This window comes from Saccopteryx leptura, chromosome 2, assembly GCF_036850995.1.
Source record: "Saccopteryx leptura isolate mSacLep1 chromosome 2, mSacLep1_pri_phased_curated, whole genome shotgun sequence".
Taxonomy (NCBI): domain Eukaryota; kingdom Metazoa; phylum Chordata; class Mammalia; order Chiroptera; family Emballonuridae; genus Saccopteryx; species Saccopteryx leptura.
In genome coordinates this window covers 323,064,250-323,084,688 of record NC_089504.1, presented here as the reverse complement: position 1 = coordinate 323,084,688, position 20,439 = coordinate 323,064,250, and the positions used below count along the sequence as shown (strand labels likewise).

The 20,439-nt window shown below is 39.4% G+C and overlaps 1 protein-coding gene across 2 annotated transcripts in view; it reads right to left on the bottom strand.

Annotated features, from left to right (window-relative positions):
• CLTC (clathrin heavy chain) overlaps positions 1-15,107 on the bottom strand; it is an 83,547-nt gene extending 68,440 nt beyond the window's left edge. The window contains exon 1 of one of the 2 annotated variants that reach the window (XM_066363132.1): positions 14,620-15,107. In XM_066363132.1, coding sequence (XP_066219229.1) covers positions 14,620-14,661 — 42 coding nt within the window. In that variant the 5' untranslated portion in view covers positions 14,662-15,107. The remainder of the gene's footprint in view (positions 1-14,619) is intronic. The other variant, XM_066363133.1, reaches the window with a different exon arrangement.
• Between the last annotated feature and the right edge of the window lie 5,332 nt (positions 15,108-20,439).

The window sequence follows — 20,439 nt, the reverse complement described above, 5'->3', positions numbered from 1 at the left end:
CATCAACTCCCATGTGTGCCTTGACCAGGCAAGCCCAGGTTTTTGAACCAGCAACCTCAGCATTCCAGGTCAATACTTTATGCACTGCTCCATCACAGGTCAGGCAAATCCTGTATCTTAATAAAGACTTGATAGGTGTTACTACTACAGAATTAAGAAGTCCATAATTTTAGAGAGACCTGCTGATACTTGGATGTCACCCAATAGATATTTTTTAGTTAAGTGCCTGAATGTTTGGTTAACTTCCTATCCCAAGTATTTCACTCAGTATAGTTTCCTTTAAAAGTTTCATATATCCTCTACCTTTACTAGCATTGATCCCAGTGAAAAAATATGCTGACACCAGTTACTTCTTTCTGTAAGTCCTTCCAGGAACTAGCAGAACGTCACATAAAAACTGCAGTTGCTGTCTTCTACAGGAAATGAAGAAAATGCTGAAAACACAACATTCCTTTAGTTCTTCATCAACAGGATACCAGCCACTGTTTTCTGTGTGTTCCACACATTTCAAGAAACAAATAAAAATGCCTTTATCTTTGCTAACCCACACTTAAACATATAGATTTGTTTATTCTCCCTGTCAGCCTCAGAAGCAATCCCTCTCTCTTAGAATTCTTGACTCTGGTCACTCACTCCAAATTGTTAATATACAGGGTGGGTAAAAATAGGTTCACAGCTGTGAATCCAGGAAACAAAGTTCATAGTATTATTTATTTGCATCACAACTGTAAGCCAACTTATGCCACAGTGGGAGATATCATTAAAGTAATTAAATAACTAAGATTTATTTTCTATTAACACCTGTTGAGCATTATCTGGCAATTTATATCAATTCAGTATTTTACAACCAGTTACTTAAGTATAAGTTTTATGTTAAATTGACTCCTTTGTTTACTTTGTGGTAAACTGTTAAGTTTGTCATTACTGCCTGATCAGCAGTGGCATAGTGGATAAATCATTGTCCTAGAATGCTGAGGTTGCTGCTTCAAAACCCCAGGCTTGCCTCATCAAGGCATATACGAGAAGCAACTATGCTTTCTGCCTCTTTCTGCTACCCTCCCTAAATCTCTAGACACAATAAATAAAATCTTAAAAAAAAAAAAAAAATGACAGTGTAAAAAAAGAAAAAGTTTGTCATTACTACAAAAGTAAAAATCTATAGGGGATAAAAATAGATTTTAGGCTCAGAGGGATTTGAGAGCACAATTTATAGATCATCCTCTAAACAGAAGAAAAAACTTTCCATCATCTCAAAATCCTATTTCACTGTATGACATTCAGTGTTAATTAATATTGGTCTGATTTTTTGGTCAGGGAAAGGGTGTGCCCTGGATACTTATAGATCTTCTTTTTAATTCATTGTACTAAAACTTCTCCAGGCTTGTCTCAAACACTAAATCTTTAATCTCCTTCTTTCATATCCAGCTTTCTTCCATTATCTGAAAAAAGCCTCTACTCTAATTATTTTGGATTTTATAAACTATTCCATCACACCCTCCCCCTTTGTAGCTAATTCTGTGATTTCCCTCAAAATTTAAAAGCTTCAAAAAAAAAAATCAAGTTAATCTTTCACACTGCAGATTTCCACACGGGCAATTCTGCTCCTAATTGTCTTGAGAATCGACTGTTTCTGTATATGTTCTGTTATTTCAACCCTTTATCTCCATGGGTCTTTTTGTTTGCTTTACATCAAGTGTTTTTTGCATGTCACAGATGATGACAATAGTTTTCTAAGGTTTTCTTCTGGTTCTAGTAGGAAAAATCTTTAAAACAGTGGTTTCCAACCTTTTTACACTTGGAGACTGGTGAAAATAGGAGAATTGTTTTGGGGACTGCTAAGGCAGAAATCGCCCTGACCCATAAGCAAATTCAACTAAGAAAGAGTATTGGGTCTATATATATAACCTTTATACAATATCAGGGCAATTGAAAACTACAATATTTCCTCCAGTCTCCTCCTAGTTCTATTGCGCTTTTTCCAACAATCACACATTCAAACAATTATCAAGCAGCCACTGTATGACAGACCCTATACTAATACCGAGAATTCTACTGTTAATGATATGGTCTCTTCTATTCACTGTGTAACAAGCATGCAGCAATTGCACCAGGGCGATGAGGTTGCAGGGATGCATGCCTAGCCCAGACATATGTGGTATGTCCAAAGAAATGGAAACGGAATCTAAAGCAGGACACACAATTTAAGGAAAGGCAGGGCTATAAAGCGTGGGTGAGAACAAATAGAACCAAAACTACTGTTTACGCCCAAACAGGGTATTCATTTCCCAAGAAGTCTATTCCCCAGTCAAAAACCTGACAAGTATTGAAGAGAATGCGAAAACTGGAACACTCATGAAGTGCTGGTACCAGTGCTATGAAAAACAGTTGGGCAGTCTCTCAAAAAGTTAAAACATGATTACCATATGACCCAGTAGAAACTCCACTCCTAGGTATATATCCAAAAGAACTGAAAAACAGGCAAACAAAAACTTGTACCTTCATGTTCACAACAGCACTATTTAAAATAACTAATGGGTGGAAAGAACTCAAATATCCATTAACTGGTGAAAGAACAAATACAATGTGGCATATCCATTCAATGAAGTAATGTTCACCCATAAAGGAATGAAGTACTGATACACAGTATACAACATGGATGAACCTCAAGCATCATGCTCAGTGAAAGGAGTTAGAGTGCATGATTCCATAACAGGCAAATCTACAGACACAGAAAGCACATTAGTGGTTGCCAGGGGACAGGAGGAGCAAAGAAGGGAAGATTGCTTCATTCTTTGAGTAGTATGAACATTCATGTACGTCCTCGTGCCTCCTGACTATCCACAGTATGATCAATTTATTTTAAAAACATGTAAGGCAATATTAAGAAAAGGCAAATGTATGTTCTTCTTGTTTTCATAAATTGGTTATCAAACAAACATGATTTTAAGTTAATAAAACTGTATCTGGAACTGATTTCATTTTTTTTTCTTATTTTTGTTTTTATTTATTGATTTTAGTGAAAGAGGCGGGGTAGAAAGAAAGACAGGAACATCAATCTGTTCCTGTATGTGCCCTGACCGGGGATCGAACCGGCAACCTCTATGCTCCAGGTCAACACTCTTAACCAACTAAGCTATCTAGCCAGGGCTGATTTCATTGTTTCAAAGAAAAACAAAAAACTCCCAGGGGTCAGTGAGCATGAAAAGAACTCACTACTCAAAGGGTTAATGGATATAGGATTTCCTTTTGGAGAATAGAAAATTTGGGAACTAGATACAGATGACAGCTGTAAATGTACTAAATATCCCTAATTTGCTCACTTTAAAATGGTTAATTTTAAGTTATATAAATTTTACCTCAACTTAAAAAGGCTTATTTTTTAGCCCTGGATGGGTAGCTCAGTTGGTTAAGAGTGTGGTCCTGATACCCAAGGTTGTGGGTTCAATCCCTGGTCAGGGCACATACAAGAAGCAATCAATGAATGCAGAGATAAGTAGAGTAGCAAATTGAAGTTTCTCTCTCTCTCTCCCTCTTCCTCAATCCCTAAAATCAGTAAATTTTTTTTTAAAAAATTAACTTATTAAAATAAAGGTTTGGTCCCATTCAAGTATAAACCCCTAAGGATTTTATATATGTTAACACATAATTGAAGTAGTCACTTGACTTAGTTTACATAAATATTTAAAATTATGAAGTAATTAACTTGGAAATGTTTTTTACTCTTTACACTTCAGAAACCAATTTACTTAAACTCTTCATTGGCATTTTTTACATCAGTGTCTTCATTAGCACTGGAAAGTCATCTACATTCTATCAAAGCTTTTTTTATTTTTTAAATCCATTATGGTATAATCATGGAAATTTTAAAACAGGCCTCGAACCATTTGCATATTATAGGAGTTGTTTTGACTTGCTTGAATTATGATCCCCAGAAACATATCCCTAAGGGATTGCTTTTTGAGGAATTTTTCTTGTGTGTGTGTGTGTAACAGAGACAAAGAGAGACAGAAAGAAGACAGACAGAGAGAGGGACAGATAGGGACTGACAGACCGGAAGGGAGAGAGATGAGAAGCATCAATTCTTCATTGCGGCACCTTTGTTTCTCACAGATTGCATTCTCATATGTGCCTTGACTGGGGGTAGGGGGATGGGGGGCTACAGCTGATCGAGTAACCCCTTGCTCAAGCCTGCAATCTTGGGCTTCAAGCAGCGACCACGGGGTCATATCTATGATCCCACACTCAAGCTGGTGAACCTGCGCTCAAGCCAGAGACCTCAGGGTTTCGAATCTGAGTCTTCCACGTCCCAGTCTGACACTCTATCCAATGCACCACTGCCTGGTCAGGCATTTTTTTGATGAATATTTAAAATGTTTGCTTATAACATGCAACAGGTATAATTGTGAGGCCATACAGAAAGGAATAATTATTAGGTGTGTTAAATTTACCTCTTACCAATCCAGAAGATTTCAAATAATGAGATCTGTCCAAATCAGCTCTTTGCCAAGGTGAGTGTACATGCACAGTTTCTGGCTTTACATGGTCCACTTGGGTGGTTTTTAAGCCCTCTTTCTTTTTTTAATTTTTTTTAAGTGAGAGGAGGGGAGATAGAAAGACAGACTTCCGCATGTGCCCTGGCCAAGATCCACCTAGCAACACCTGTCTGAGGCTGATGCTCGAATCAATCAAGTTTTCCTCAACTCCTGGGGACAACTCTCAACACACTCAAACCAACTGAGCCACAGGCTGCGAGATAGGAAGGGAGAGAGAATGGGAAAAGGGGGTGGGGTGGGGGAAGAGAAGCAGATGGTTGCTTCTCACATGTGCCCTGACCAGGGATTGAACCCAGGACGTCTGCACGCTAGGTCAATGCTCTATACACTGAGCCAACTGGCAAGGGCCTAAGCCCTCTTTCTTGGATGAGCAACTGATCAGAAACGGATGACAGCACCTGACTAGGCGGGGATGCAGAGGACCCAGGTTCAAAACCCTGAAGTCGCCAACCTGAGCGCGGGCTCATCAGGCTTGACCACAAGGTCGCTGGCTTGAGGCCTGAGCGTGGGATCACAGACATGACCCTATGGTCACTGGCTTGAGTCCAAAGGTCGATCGATGGCTTAAAGCCCAAGATCGCTGGCTTGAGCTTAAGGGGTCACTAGCTCTGCTGTAGCCCCCCTGTTCCCCGTTAAGGCTCATATGAGAAAGCAATCAATGAACAACTGAGAAGCCGCAACAAATAATTGATGCTTCTCATCTCTCTCTTCCTTTATGTCTGTCCCTATCTGTTCCTCATCACAAAAAAGAAACAGATGAAAGCAACTCTCAACCCAATTCCCATTTTTCATATACTGTACTTAGATCCTCCTAGTTTCACTTGATTGGGTCATCAAAAACTACAATGCCCAGGACTCCCAGTGTGCATCACTATGAGAGATACTCCCTTTCCTACTCCAGAAAGAGATTAGATATAGAAAATGAGGAGGAGTAAAGAGTCTGGTATAACTTCAAGATCTTGGCTTCCTTAACTAGGTAGATGTTTTTTTCTCTAGCACGACACACATGTTCAACTCAGCTAGGTAAATGGAGGCTCCTCTCTAGCACAGAAATATTCAAATATTATTTTTTTGTTTTTTTTTGTTTTTTTTAATAAAGAACAAGTAAATTTATTATTATTTTTTTTTACAGAGGCAGAGAGAGGGATAGACAGACAGGAACAGAGAGATGAGAAGCATCAATCAGTTTTTCGTTGCGCGTTGCGACTTCTTAGTTGTTCATTGATTGCTTTAGCATATGTGCCTTGACCACGGGCCTTCAGCAGATCGAGTAACCCCTTGCTGGAGCCAGCGACCCTGGGTCCAGGCTGGTGAGCTTTTTGCTCAAGCCAGATGAGCCGGCGCTCAAGCTGGCGACCTCGGGGTCTCAAACCTGGGTCCTTTCACCTCCCAGTCCAACGCTCTATCCACTGCACCACCACCTGGTCAGGCCAAATATTATTTTAATTTAGCCTGACCCTTGGTGGCGCAGTGGATAAAGCATCGACCTGGAATGTTGAGGTCGCTGGTTTGAAACCCTGGGCTTGCCTGGTCAAGGCATATATGGGAAGCAACTACTACGAGTTGATGCTTCCCACCTCTCCCCCCATTTCTCTCTCTCCCCTTTACCTAAGAAAAAAAATCAATAAATAAAAAAAGTTTAAAAGTGTTATTTTAATTTAATAAATGAGGGCATGGCTGGGTAGTTCAGTTCATTAAGAGCACTGACCTAATACACTAAGGTTGTGGGTTCAATCCCCAGTCAGGGCACATACAAGAAAGCATAATAAGTGGAACTAATGTTTCTCTCTTTCTCTCTCTCAAATCAATCAATAATTTTAAAAAAATGAGATAGTTGAGAAAAGGTAAAAAGAGCTTAGATTAAATATCTGAGACATTTTCCACAACAACACACTATAGAATTAAAATTTTTTAATGTGATGAAGTGGTTTTAAAGGACTCATTTGCTATTCTTTCAGAAATAAGCTTTAAAATCTGCTTTACATAATTAGAACTTAAAGAAAAGTCCTTATTCACCGGAAGATTCAGAAAAGGATGTACTAATGTTACTTGGAAGTTCTGCCTCCCAACCACACCCTACAAGTTTGTAATCATTTCCCCTGTAGGGTTATGCCAATCAAACTGAGCAAGCATATTCTATTCCTACTTTCTTCCTTTACCTACCCTAAGCACAATCATCTTCCTACAATTTTACACAATTTTTACATTAGTACAAATACAAAATAATGCATTATATAGTAAAATAGAAAGCAGAAGTTGCCTGCTTTCTCAAGTGGCTTCAGACTAGAATACATCATTGTCTTGTCATCAAGGGAAAGTCTATAGAGCCTGATGACATGGTGGCGCAGTGGATAGAGCACCAGCCTGGGATGCTAAGGACCCAGGTTTGAAACCCCAAGTCCCCGGCTTGACCACCGGTCAAACACATAGGAGAAAACAATTAACAAACAACTAAGGTGCCGCAACTATTGAGTTGACGCTTTTCATCTCTCTCCCTTCCTGTCTGTCTGTCCCTATCCATCGCGTGCTCTCTGTCTCTTAAAAAAAAAAAAAAAAAAAAAAGGCCAAAGAGAAGTTTAAGAAGTGCAGACTTCTGAGAGGGATATATAGATAACCATGGTTACAAGTTAATCTGATCCCAATTATCCTGCACAATTCTCTAGAGGGAACTTGAATAAAGCTGTTTAAAATAATCTAAATAACTGTTTAGGCATTAAAAAAAATCAAATGGGCCTGACCTGTGGTGGCGCAGTGGATAAAGCGTCGACCTGGAAATGCTGAGGTCCCCGGTTCGAAACCCTGGGCTTGCCTGGTCAAGGCACATATGGGAGTTGATGCTTCCAGCTCCTCCCCCCTGTCTCTCTCTCCTCTCTCTCTTTCTCTCTAAAATGAATAAATAAAATAAAAAAAAAAAGTAACACTTTAAAAAAAAAATCAAATGTTGGTTTGCTGATCCCTACATTTCTAATATAAAAACTACTAACATAAAAATAAACTACTAGTGCCTGACCTGTGGTGACGCAGTGGATAGAGCGTCGACCTGGAAATGCTGAGGTCGCCGGTTCAAAACCCTGGGCTTGCCTGGTCAAGGCACATATGGGAGTTGATGCTTCCAGCTCCTCCCTCCTTCTCTCTCTCTGTCTCTCTCTCTCACCCTTTCTCTCTCCTCTCTAAAATAAATTAAAAAAACAACAACAACAACAAAAAAAACCCTGGGCTTGCCTGGTCAAGGCACATACGGGAGTTGAAGCTTCCTGCCCCCTCCCTTCTCTCTCTCTTCTCTAAAATGAATAAATAAATTAAAAAAAAATAAACTACTGGGTGGCGGAGGACGATCTCTCTTCGGGTGATGGGTATGCAACAGAACTAAATGACAAGATAACCTGGAAATGTTTTCTTTGAATGTATGTACCCTGATTTATTGATGTCACCCCATTAAAATAAAAATTTATTTATTAAAAAAAAAACAAAAAAAACTACTAGTGTTCGATTCCCGGCCAGGGCATGCAGGAGAAGCGCCCATCTACTTCTCCACCCTTCCCCCTCTCCTCTCTCTCTCTCTCTCTCTCTCTCTCTTCCCCTCCCACCGCCAAGGTTCCATTGGAGCAAAGTTGGCCCAGGTGCTGAGGATGTGAGGATGGCTCCATGGCCTCCACCTCAGGTGCTAGAATGGCTCCAGTTGCAACAGAGCAGCGCCCTAGATGGGCAGAGCATTGCCCTCTTGTGGGCATGCCAGGTAGATCCTGGTTGGGCGCATGCAGGAGTCTGTCTCTCTGCCTCCCTGCTTCTCACATCAGAAAAATACAAAAAAAAAAAAACCCAAAAAACAACAAACTACTAGTGGAATGTGTACATCAAAGGATACCATAGTATATCTAGAAGCTGTGGTATAATTTGCAGTTCAAATTATACTGATCCTTCACCAAATGAGGCAATGTGCCACATCGAAAAAAAAAGCAAAAGTATTAGTCTGACTACCCATTCTTTCGCTATGTGACTCTACAAGTTAAATGCTATGAACTTGTTTTCCCAGCTACAAAATAAGTCTGATCATACCTATCTAAAGGAAATATTCTGCTAATAAAATGAGATGAACATAAAATCTTTAGCAGAGTTCCTGACACACAGTCCGTGCTCAAACAGCTATTTATTTTGATCTTGTAAATTTCAAGGCAATTAAGATATGATGGATAGTTATTTCCTCTAAAATAGAATAAAATATCTTAAATTATGTCTTTCATAATACAAAAGAAAACACAAAATCCAAGTCTGACAGAGCAGTTCTTGCATAACACACTCAAATCCAAAGCTCCTGCCAGCCCATCATGTTAAGAGCATTAGCCACAGGCACTTGGCCAAGAGAGGGGAGTAAAGGACACCTATAGCTGTAAACTTTACTATAATTTACAAATTGATTTTACGAAGTAGCTTTTAGCGTGGCAAGAATGTAAATGAATTAGAGAAATAGTCTCATTCTCATATACAGGACTAAAATACTTATCAGCAACAAAATCATTTCCCACCTAAGTGAGAACATTTACTTCAACACTACCATCTTACAGAAAGAAATACGTAACAAAAACAAAGGTCTGGCTGGCATTCCACATGGGTATTTTATCAGATATGATAGGTTTCTCAAGTTTTCTGACCAAAAACACTAATTAAAATTGTATCAATGATACACAACGAGTATTCATAGTATATAATACAAGATTTTAAAAATTCTCTTTTGGATACAGTTTCAGAACAAATTCAATTTTATGCCATTAATATTTGTATGAAATTCTGCACAATATCTAACATTCCATAATCTCCATGGTTACAATTATATGTGGACTGGCTTTGTCAACTAATCAATGCAAACATGAGTGCAAATTGCAGTCAGTCTTGTTCACAAGTTTATCCCTAAACTAACACAGTTGCTGATGTATGATACTCAAATCCGAGGCGGATACTAAATATTTATGAACCATAAAAATCTAGGAATGCAAATTAAACATTGTCATTAATTAAGAGACACCTGAATAAAATGTACTGACACAAATTAGATATCTAACAATTAATGCTATGAAAGTGCTACACCAAGTACTTTACACACATGATCTCAGACCTTCACAGTAACCTGGGGAGGCAGTTCCGCCTACTTCACAAAGAAGCAAAACGTTAGTCCTAACTTGCACTCTCCAATACTGTACTCACATTTCACAAGCATTATGTGGTACCGAGCACTTGAAATGTAGTTACTGTGAATGAATTTATTTAAATTAATTAAAATTTGTTATTGATGATTATGTATTAAAACTTATGTATGCTTGGAACAACTTAAGTATGCAAACTGCTTTTCCAGCTGTAAATTTTATGAAAACTACAGATAATACAGATGAAATTATTTCCAATAAAAAGAGGGTCTGAATTAAGTTGTGCTCTAAGTGTAAAATACACATCAGATTCTGAAAATCCAGTACCCCCCACAAAAAAAGAGAATGCAAAATATCTTATTTGAAAATTATATACTGATTAGAGGTTGAAATTATAACTAACATTTTGGATATACTGAGTTACATAAACATACTAAAATCACTTCACATATTTTTTACTTATATGGCCTCTGGAAAAAGTAAAATTACATACATGTTTGGGCAAAGGTAAATTTATACTTGTTCGTATAGAAAGTAATACAATACTAATTAATAAATAATAACATAAGAATAAACTGTTATGTGAACTCACGACTGTAAACCTATTTTTGCCAACCCCTGTATACGGCTCTTACTATTTTTCTATTGGACAAGCACTGGTCTTGACAACCCCTAAACTGCTAATCTGTCTACTATACCAGTGTTTTTCAACCGCTAGTCTGTGGGCCAGTGTCAGTGCAGGAAAGAGTTAACCACCCTGTTGTTGTATGAAGACTACAGAATCACAAAGTTTCTGGCGGACAGGTACTGGTCCGTGGACTGGTGATTGAAAACCCACTATACATCATTAAACACATTTTAAACCAGTAGAGAAATCACTTCTTGGAGGAAAGTGCAACAGAACAAAAACACACAGTAGGATACAGTATAACTTCTCTTAAGGCTAACCATTCTATTTCTTAGAAAGTTTGTGTCAGAAGACCTTAGGTTCAAAACACATCTGACAATGTAATTGAGTCTCACTTTCTACAACTGTTTTAGAGGATGTTGGGGGATTACTTGTAAGTAAATACCTAAAAGCACCCAGCCACATTCAAGGGATATAACAGACTCTCACAAGAAGGTTGCTGCTTCCTCCATTCCTTAGTCACTGTTCATCATCACTTTCCCAAGAGACAGTATTCAACTAACACTTTCAATGTTTTAACTGCAGCTAAAAAAATGCTCTAAACAAATAAATACAGGTGGTTAGATAAATCTTCACTCGCGTATCAGTATGGTCTATAATTGTGCAGTCCAATGCCATAGTCAACAGCCTCATGTAGCTATTTACATTTACTTTTTTTAAGAACTTAGCTCCTCAGTCATACTAATCACATTTCATGTGCTCAACATTCCTATGTAGCTAGTGCAAATTTTCATCATGAAATAAAGTACTATTGAACAGTAACTCTCAGAAAGCAAAAATCACATCGGTAACAGTGATAGAAGAAAACATCTTGTTAAATATAATTCAGGTAACATTGGTTGAGGTTCCTGAAATCATGTATTTTACTGCACACTAAAATGAAAATGATTGAGGTTCTACACACACACACAGTTCCTTGTCCTAAATTATTTCCTAGAGAGTGAAAGCACGGCCACTAAAATTAGCCACACCCCTTCAAGCTGAGTAAATTGACCATTAGAAAAATTCTGACACACATGATACATCTTAAACCTAGAAGCTATTCCCAGGGTACACTGCAGCAAAATTCCAGGTAGTTGCCTCTTTCAGGCAGTACAGTTAAGCATCTAACATATCCCAGCAATACTTAGCATTATTTTCTCCTTGCAAACCAGAACAACCATAACAGGAACCCCTACCATTCAACTCACAACACATTCCAGACCTGCATTTATGGGTTAAAGGGAAAAGAACAGAGTGGGGAAATTTTGTATTATAGGCCCAAAGAACCTGGGACACTGAAGAAAATAGTTAATGCCCCAAGAACTGAGAATCGCAGGCAGCATTTTATATGTATAGCCTAGGATAATTTTTTTCTCCAGAAAATATGCTATCAGCCCAAACATCCTAAAAAAGAAAAAATATCCTTCTTAACTTAAAATTATGACCATTCATTTGCTGTATAGTTCCAAGCTCTAACAACAGATCCTTCAGCTGGCCAAGTAGTTACATGTTATAAAAATAAATTAATTTACAGTTCACCTTTTGAAGCTTTCACAAGCTAATTCTGCATTCAAATTCCTCAATTCTTGTTTCTTTTTTTTTTCCTTTTTTGTATTTTTCCAAAGTTAGAAGTGGGGAGGCAGTCAGACAGACTCCCACATGCGTCCGACTGGGATCCACCCAGCATGTCCAGCAGGGGGCGATGCTCTGCCCATCTGGGGTGTTGCTCCGTTGTGTGGGGAGCCACTCTAGCGCCTGAGGCAGAGGCCTTGGAGCCATCCTCAGCGCCCGGGCCAACTTTGCTCCAATGGAGCCTTGGCTGTGGGAGGGGAAGAGAGAGACAGAGAGGAAGGAGAGGAGGAAGGGTGGAGAAGCAGATGGGCGCTTCTCCTGTGTGCTCTAATCAGGAATCAAACCCGGGACTTCCACATGCTGGGCCGATGCTCTACTGCTGAGCCAATCTTGTTCCTAATTTATATCCTAAGTATTTCACAAGGTATTCTGCTACTTAACAAACTGGCAGGAACTCAAAGGTTAAAGACATAATGCCAATCAAAATAATCCTTAATAATTTTTAAAAAGGGGAGGCATAAAAATGAAAAGTCAGGAAATATATATTTATCCTAGAAGAGGTTGGTGATTGGGGCTTTGCACAATTATTTATTATCAGTTGGAGCACACAGTTCCACTCGCAAGCTAAGTTTAGGCATGGCACATTACTCCTCCACCCCCGCCAAGAAAAAAGATGACTTAATTTCTCAAGTGTAATTGAAAAGCTGCTTTACACTCATATCTTCAAATTATTTGAGAAGGAAATGGCTTCACTCAAGTATATATTTGCAGAAATTCTGAATCCCTTAGGAAATCAGACCCATATTAAATCTGTCTTCAGTTAGTGACAAGGTTGGATTCCAATCTTTGGGATCATTTAACAATTAGTTCCTCTTCTGAAAAGCCATTGCCCAAACCATCAGTAGTCAAGAAATGAGCTTTACTAGTGGACTATATACCTTTGTCTAATAAAGAGCAATTATAACTGCTTCTCTTGTGTATGATTTTGCAAACATCTGTCTGTAGAAAGACTATGCATCAGATGTACTGTTTAAGGAGCCTGTGTTCTCTTAATCCTCCACATTCATTTACATCCCACTTTAACAGAAGTAACCATAGTAATTAAAACTTACATTGAACATAAATAATTTCTGCGCTCAATCACTTAACATTTTTAATCTATTATAAAAGTGTTCCATTACTTCAAATGAGTGATCTGAAAACCAAAGATGACTGAAGAAAGTGCATTACTCAACTCATTATTTTGAGTAAATAATATTCATTACATTTCAAGACTTAAGTCTTCAATGAATATTATTCATTACATCCTTGCTGATGTAAAGAAAAGTGACAATACCTACAAAAAAATATAAAATTGTTGACAGCCCAAATATTAAACCTTTTTATTAACAAGAATCCCATCAATGGGAGGAACTAAAAAAAATCAGCCTTCAGTGGTAAAGTGTCCAAAAGATCACTAATATCAGTGTCATGTCAAACCATGCCATCTTTTATCATGAAATTAGCCCTTCAGAAATTGTGCTGAGGCAAGCCTCTTTAGGGGGTATATGGGAAGAAAATTATGATGAGTGTATTATTTCAGCCAAAGTGAAACCAGGAAAATCAGAAGCTCAGAAAAGGTTTAATTCAGTCAAGCCCTCCAATGATCACCTGTCTGGGCCCTCCATGGGCATGCTGCCAATTAAGACAGTATGCTGCCTACAGGACAATGCACCATGAGGAAGAATTCTAGAACCTACTAAAAGGAAACCAATTACAGACCAAATAATCTTACATATCTCAGAGCAGGTGTGCTCTATCCCTAGGGCTCCGTTCAATTGTATGCAATCCTCAGGGAGGAAGGTACTCACGCCCCAAACTACCTACTCAACTCCAGCAGACCCCCAAGATAACCCTTGAATAACTCTTTCCTACCTTCTAGAACCAAAGGGGATAAGAGTCATACCACCTCAGAGAAATCAAGAAAGGAAAAACAAACAAAAAAAAACCCCGCGAGTTCCCCTAGGGACCTTGACCCCACTCACTCTAAGATTGACACCGCCAAGAAATACGTTCCCCCATTCTATCCTCCTTCTGTTCCTTCAGTGACCTTCTCTTCCTACAGCCTCGGGGAAGGCAAGCGACAAGCCACCCCCGTCCTCCTGCGCTCCCAGTGAAAGGTGGCTTTCTCAGTAGAGAACCACAAAGGGAGGAAGAAAAAAGGTTGCTCCTCCCCAACCCACCCGCCCCACAACTCCTGGGTGCAGAACACGATGGGGGAAAACGAAGAGAAGAGCAATGGGAAGTGACAGCTCTACAATGGCCTAGGCGATGAGATCCTCGTTCCAGAAGAAACGCGGGAGAATACTCCCCCACCCCCAACCTACCCAAATGAATGAACTGAATAAAACTGGGAGTGGGGGGGTGGAGTTAGTATGCGCAGTTCTCGCCACCCAGGAAGCGAAGATAGGAAGGCCCTCGAACCCAGGAATGGCCTCGCTGCCCTTCGCACCCGACCCTCGTCCTCTCCATGCAAACCTCACACCACTTAACCCTTTCAGTTTTCCAAGATAGCGCCCCCATCCTCCATTTACCCCAGACACCAATATTACCCCACCTTCGATCCTGCTTTTTTGCTTAGTCCCACACACCAGCTTTCTCCTTACCACCCTGTCCACAGCCCTCGCCAGCCCCGGCCGAGCCGCACCTGGAGATGCTCCTGAAAACGAATTGGCAGAATCTGGGCCATGGCGCTGTCGGGGGTATGGTCTCCTCCTGTCACTGGGACTGCGGGGCAGTTGCTGCCCAGGCTCTCCAAGGGAAAGGAGGAGAAAGGGGAGGGGGTAGGCTGAGCTCAGCAGGATACTCTCCCGGGACACAGGAAACTGGCAGGCAGACGAAAGAGCTTGGGTCGGGGGCGGAGGCTCCAGGGTCCGGGAGAGCCGCAATGGCGGAACCCGGCGCAGCGCAGACTCCGGAAACGGCTGAGCCCTGCGGAGGGATCCCGGCGACAGAACTCCGCCCAAGTCACTTCACTCTCTCCGTCTTATGTACCCCTCCACGGCGTGCCGCGGCACAGCTGGCGCAGGAATTCGGGACGCAGTGCGTTCAAGGCTTCGTTATTGCTGCGACACGAAGGTAGCTAGAGGAAGCGAAGGGACTACTTTTTTGGACTCATCACTTTCCCCAGTCCCCCTGCTTTCCTCCCCCCCTCACTTTTTTTTTTTTTTTTTGCATTTTGCCACATCATGCGACTAGGGGCGGAGGACGTCACTTCCTTTTGCGCCTTAGGTCCCACCCACGCACTTCCGGGTGCACGTGATGCTGGTCGGGAAAGTCGGCTGATTGCTGCCGGAATGCCAGAGCGAGTTATAGGAAAATGTGGAGTCTCCTGGGAATGCGATGGCAGTGGGGCCGCCTGGAGGAGTGGCAGTGCTTGTCCCCTGTGGGCCCTGCGTATTTAAACTAATGTCTCTTAGGAAGAGGACATGGCGTGGACAGATGGCCCCGGCCTCCCGCGCTCTCCGTGACTCAGGGAAACGGCCTCCCTGCAGAGCGCACTCCTGGCAGCTGGCTGCAGCACTCCTCCCCCGCCTAGTTTCCTATAAGTGGGTGTTTTCTTACATCCCTGGGAGCCGGGGGCACGAATTGGGGTTTAAAATCCTCCCTGCCCTAAACGCCCTTCTGATGGTTGGAAAGCTGACGCTTGGATTCTAACTAGAGCTAGCAGTCTCTTCGAGTGTTACTTAAATAATTGGCTTACAGGACAGTGAAGGCCATATCTGAGGTATCAAGCTGGCCTTGTGATAGCTTTTCTTACCGTTTCTGCGGACATTTTGGTGGAGACGTGTATGGTCTAGCTTAGTAATAAAAGTGTCTGGTGTTAAAGGATTTGCGTATCATAAATACGCGAAAGAATTGGACCAAAACTGTAGCAGGAGGATATTTTTGGCCACATCAAGTAATTAATGAGTCTCAAAGATTTAGATAGTTACGTTAAGGATGGTTTGTAAAACCGTAAGTTTCGTTCTTCCTCGGTGTGATTAATGTACTCTTGGAGGAAGGAATTAACTATTGGCGGGACCACCTTTGCTTGTAAATGAGCAGTGTTTGGGAATGTAAGCGTTTAAAAGCTGCAGTGTCTGTTGTGCCTTTAACAGCATGAATGTATATTCCTTATCGATTAATAGCTTTCCCAGTACTTTCTTGCTAAGTCATAAGCTATAATATTTCACAATAGCACAAATACAATAAAAGACAAAAGAATTTATTTCTGTGCCTTTCATCTTTATAAGAGATGTATTTAAAAAAAAAAATTCTTGAGAAAAGTCAAGTATACAATGATTATTTTTAGTGCCCTTTCCAGTTAAACATAAAATCCCATTAGGTATACAGTAATTTTGTTTGTTAAGCAGTTTTACCTGGATAGATTTGCTTAATGAATTAAATTGCTTTTAATGTTTTTCCCAAAATTTAACATACTGAGATTGAGAGAAGAATCTTGGGCAGGTAAAAAAGCAAAGAATGTTCTACAAAGAAAAGCCTGCCACCATGTCATTAAGAGTGAATATTTGGCAAAATTTCATCTTTAAGCTAAATACTTTAAAGATGTTCTGTATTCTGCAACATTTGAAATGACCTTTCTAATACTAAGCTTAATAGCTGCTTTCAGTCGTTTCTAGAAACATACAAAATCTAAATTAATCTAAAGGAGTTATTGTTTTATTACAGTAAAAGCACTAGCTTAATAACATTTCCAAACTCAGAATCTGGGTTATAAGAGTTATATCCTAAATGAGCCATGTAAATTTTCTGTATTAATAACTGTTGCATTTTTGTACAGACCTGTAATTTTAAGTACATTTAGAATCCCCAAAGCAATTGATTTTAGCTTGGACATTTGATGTGAAATATCTAACCAAAAGTATGCTGAGCTTATGTTAAAGTGACTTGCTGTGTCATCACACACAGAAATCGAATGACTACATTTTTTTTTAGAAAGCATTTGGAGAGAAGAAAAATATTATACATTACAAAATACCAACTAATTTTGAACACTGTATCCTTCAAATCAATAAATCTAAAATTCTTTTAAATTAAAAGATGGTCCAGGTAATCAAAATTAAAAAACTAAACCTGTGCCCTTCAAAAATCACTGATTTTGGCTGAGGTACTGAGAGCTTTTAACAGTAGTATGCTGTTTTTGTTAATGGTATAGAAAGGCAAGGAGAAAAATGTCAATCCTTGGTTTAGAAGCCCCAAAGGCTGAGTCACTGTAAACAGTTGCCTGAGCAGTAACTGAATGACTTTGTTTTAAGGTACAACCTTAAAGAAGATAACCTAATATGTGTAAATCAGGAAACAAATGCTGTTTCCCCCCCTATGATAAAGTCTTTTAATACTACTAATGCTATGAACATCATCATCCTGGCTTTGGCTTCAGAAAATATTTAAGTAAGGTAGCCATGTTTATAAAATAAATGGTCAAGTTCTTTCCATTTGAAGCTATTTTTTAGCAGAATGTTCAATAGTAGGGCCACAGCAAGTGCCATTAGCAAAAACTGCACTGGTCATATGCTATTTTGAGGGGTGCCAGTTTCTCGAAACCTTTATTGTGCCCGTTTTATATTTTATGCCAGTACTACACACACACACACCTCCAATGAGAATAACACCTCAGAAAAACTTTTCATTGTAGAAGAGTCCTCTTTAGTGTTCATCTTCAAGCAGCCCCAGAATTAAGGCCCCTGCCTTTAACCTAACTTTTTAAAAACAGTGTGAGCTAGCTGCATTGCAAAAGTCATAAAGGCAGTTCTCAAACACTGAGATTAATTTTAAAGCAGACTTCAAACCTATCCCACTGTACCTACCAAATATTTAAAATTCAGATTTTAATAAAACCAAACAGGATATACCCAAGTAAGGTTAAGTGGGTTTGACATTTCGACAGCAGCTTTGAAACATCTCAGTCCCCTAGGGCCACTGATAAAAATCCCAGCAGGATTAAAGAGCAGCACGCATCAAATGCCCAGTAAGTGGCTCAGGTATTAGTCAATGTACAGTGTCCACTTTATTGGGCCTGTACAAAGTACTGATTATAAGGCAAAGCTTACCTAAAAAGAAACACAAGGCAAGGAAAAAAACCTTCATAGCCTTTTTTAGATTGAAATGGACCTAAACTTAATAATCATTCACTCAGGCTTGTCCTTAACATAATTTATATAGACAAATTTTATAATGTATCATGAATGGCAATAAGATCTAGTGATTCTTTATTCTGTGTCAGGATTGAGCATGTTCCAACTGAGTAGCCTTGTGGGAATACAATCTGGAGTCTAGTCCTAGTACCGTATTTTTTCCTCCAAAAGACGTACCTGACCATAAGACACACGTAGGGTTTTATGGAGAAAAATAAGAAAAAAAATATTCTGAATCAAATGGTGTATTAAAATATTTAATAAAATACCATATTTTTCACTCCATAAGATGCATGGGCATTTTCCCCTCCACTTTTTTGGGGGGAAAAGTGTGTCTTATAGAGCAAAAAATACAGTATATAGTTCCTTTCCATATTTTCTAAAGGTTAAATCATCCCAGCAAAGGTATGAAGTGGCTCATAACATTACCTTAAAGTCATCTCAGGGAAGTTGGTTCAAATATAGTGATACGCCTGACCAGGCGGTGGCGCAGTGGATACAGCATCGGACTGAGACGCGGAGGACCCAGGTTTGAGACTCTGAGGTTGTCAGTTTGAGCACCGGTTCATCTGGTTTGAGCAAGGCTCACCAGCTTAAACCCAAGGTTGCTGGCTTGAGCAAGGGGTCACTCAGTCTGCTGTAGCCCCCTGGTCAAGGCACATATGAGAAAGCAATCAATGAACAACTAAGGTGCCGCAACGAAGAACTGATGCTTCTCATTTCTCTCCCTTCCCGTCTGTCCCTCTCTCTGACTCTGTCACAAAAAAAACCATACACACACACACAGGGCAGTGTAGATAGAAAAATCCAGAAGAGCTATAACCCTCCTGATCAATAGGAAGCCAGATGCCACATCACAACATTCCTTTCACATCCAAAAACAAACTCAGAAGAAGCATAAAAGGTTCTATAGAATGACAGGGCAATGAGAGGGTCAAGGTATGGGAATGACTTATAGGCTAATTATTTTCTCCTTTCTAACTACTGTAATGTAGAACTGTCTCTTTTCACCTGCTCGAGTTATTACAATCCCCAATCCAAAGAAGGCATGACCCACAAACATGTTCTCTCAGGAGTCTTAAAATTCTGTCACACTTCAGATATAGTTCTACCTGCAGCAATGTATATACACGCAGACTTGTTATGGCAGTAAACTCTGCCTCAAAACAGAATGGTTAAGGACTGAGATTTGGTAAACAAGTTTTGGTTAACTCAATAATAAAGTTTCAAGGAAGTATAATTTAGTTTGCCAATAAACACAATAAATACTTTTCAAAACATACACTGAAAAATATTTAAATCTTTTGAAAAGGCTTTAAAAAAAAAATGTTTTACATGAGGAAACCAATTCTAAATCTTAGGTTCATCACTGAAGTTTTTGTCTAGTTCTGCACATGTAGCCTGATATGAATATGTACCGAATTTAGAATGCGCTAGAAATTACTTTTTAAAAAATGCCTTACCTCAACACGTCATGACTGATACAAGTGGATTATGTAAAACGAACCAAAAACCTGGTTTTCTTTTTCCTGGTTGTTCACATTCCAAATAACTATGCCTTGAACGTTGCACAGTATATAACCATACAGCTACTATTCATTTCATAACACGCTAGTAATTAAAAATATGTATCATTCATATGAACTTTCCCCATACTTAATATGTTGATTTTTTTTCCTAAGCCAACCCTGTTGGCACCAAAAGGCATGAAGAATGTCTCTTCAGGTTAGATATACCAATGACTCAAACATAAAGCTTCCACAGGCTAAGACTAAAAACCTGATAAAGACAGCCCTTTACCATATATTTTCAGATTATCTAGCTAACTATCATATCAGATACAGAGATGAGATTATACTCTTCATTATTTAGGATGGCTTAAAATTCCATTTCTTGAAAGGAAACTAAATGGAGTGGCAGACTGGCGCACAATGGCAGTCTTAAGTGTTACACACTATAAAAGGAAAACCCTGGTTCAAGTTGACTTTCAAATTTTTCTACCTCCAAGAATGAGAGGTCAAATTATTCTTCATTTGATTTACTTAGTGTTAACCCATTACTGACTAGAAACTGCAAAAACCTTGTCCAAGTCCTACTTTTCCTTAAAAATTCAGTTAAAATATCTGTTTACCCCAATTCTTCAGCTATTATAACATTTTCTGACTGTACAACATCTATTTTGAAGCCTAGGCTAGCTTACGTTGTTAATAATCACACTGGAGTTAGCACAATAATTTATAAATACCAATACATACAAAAAGTACCAAACTAGGTACCAGGTTATATTTTGGGTTAATCCATCATATTTCCTATGTTTTAGCTGAGGACCA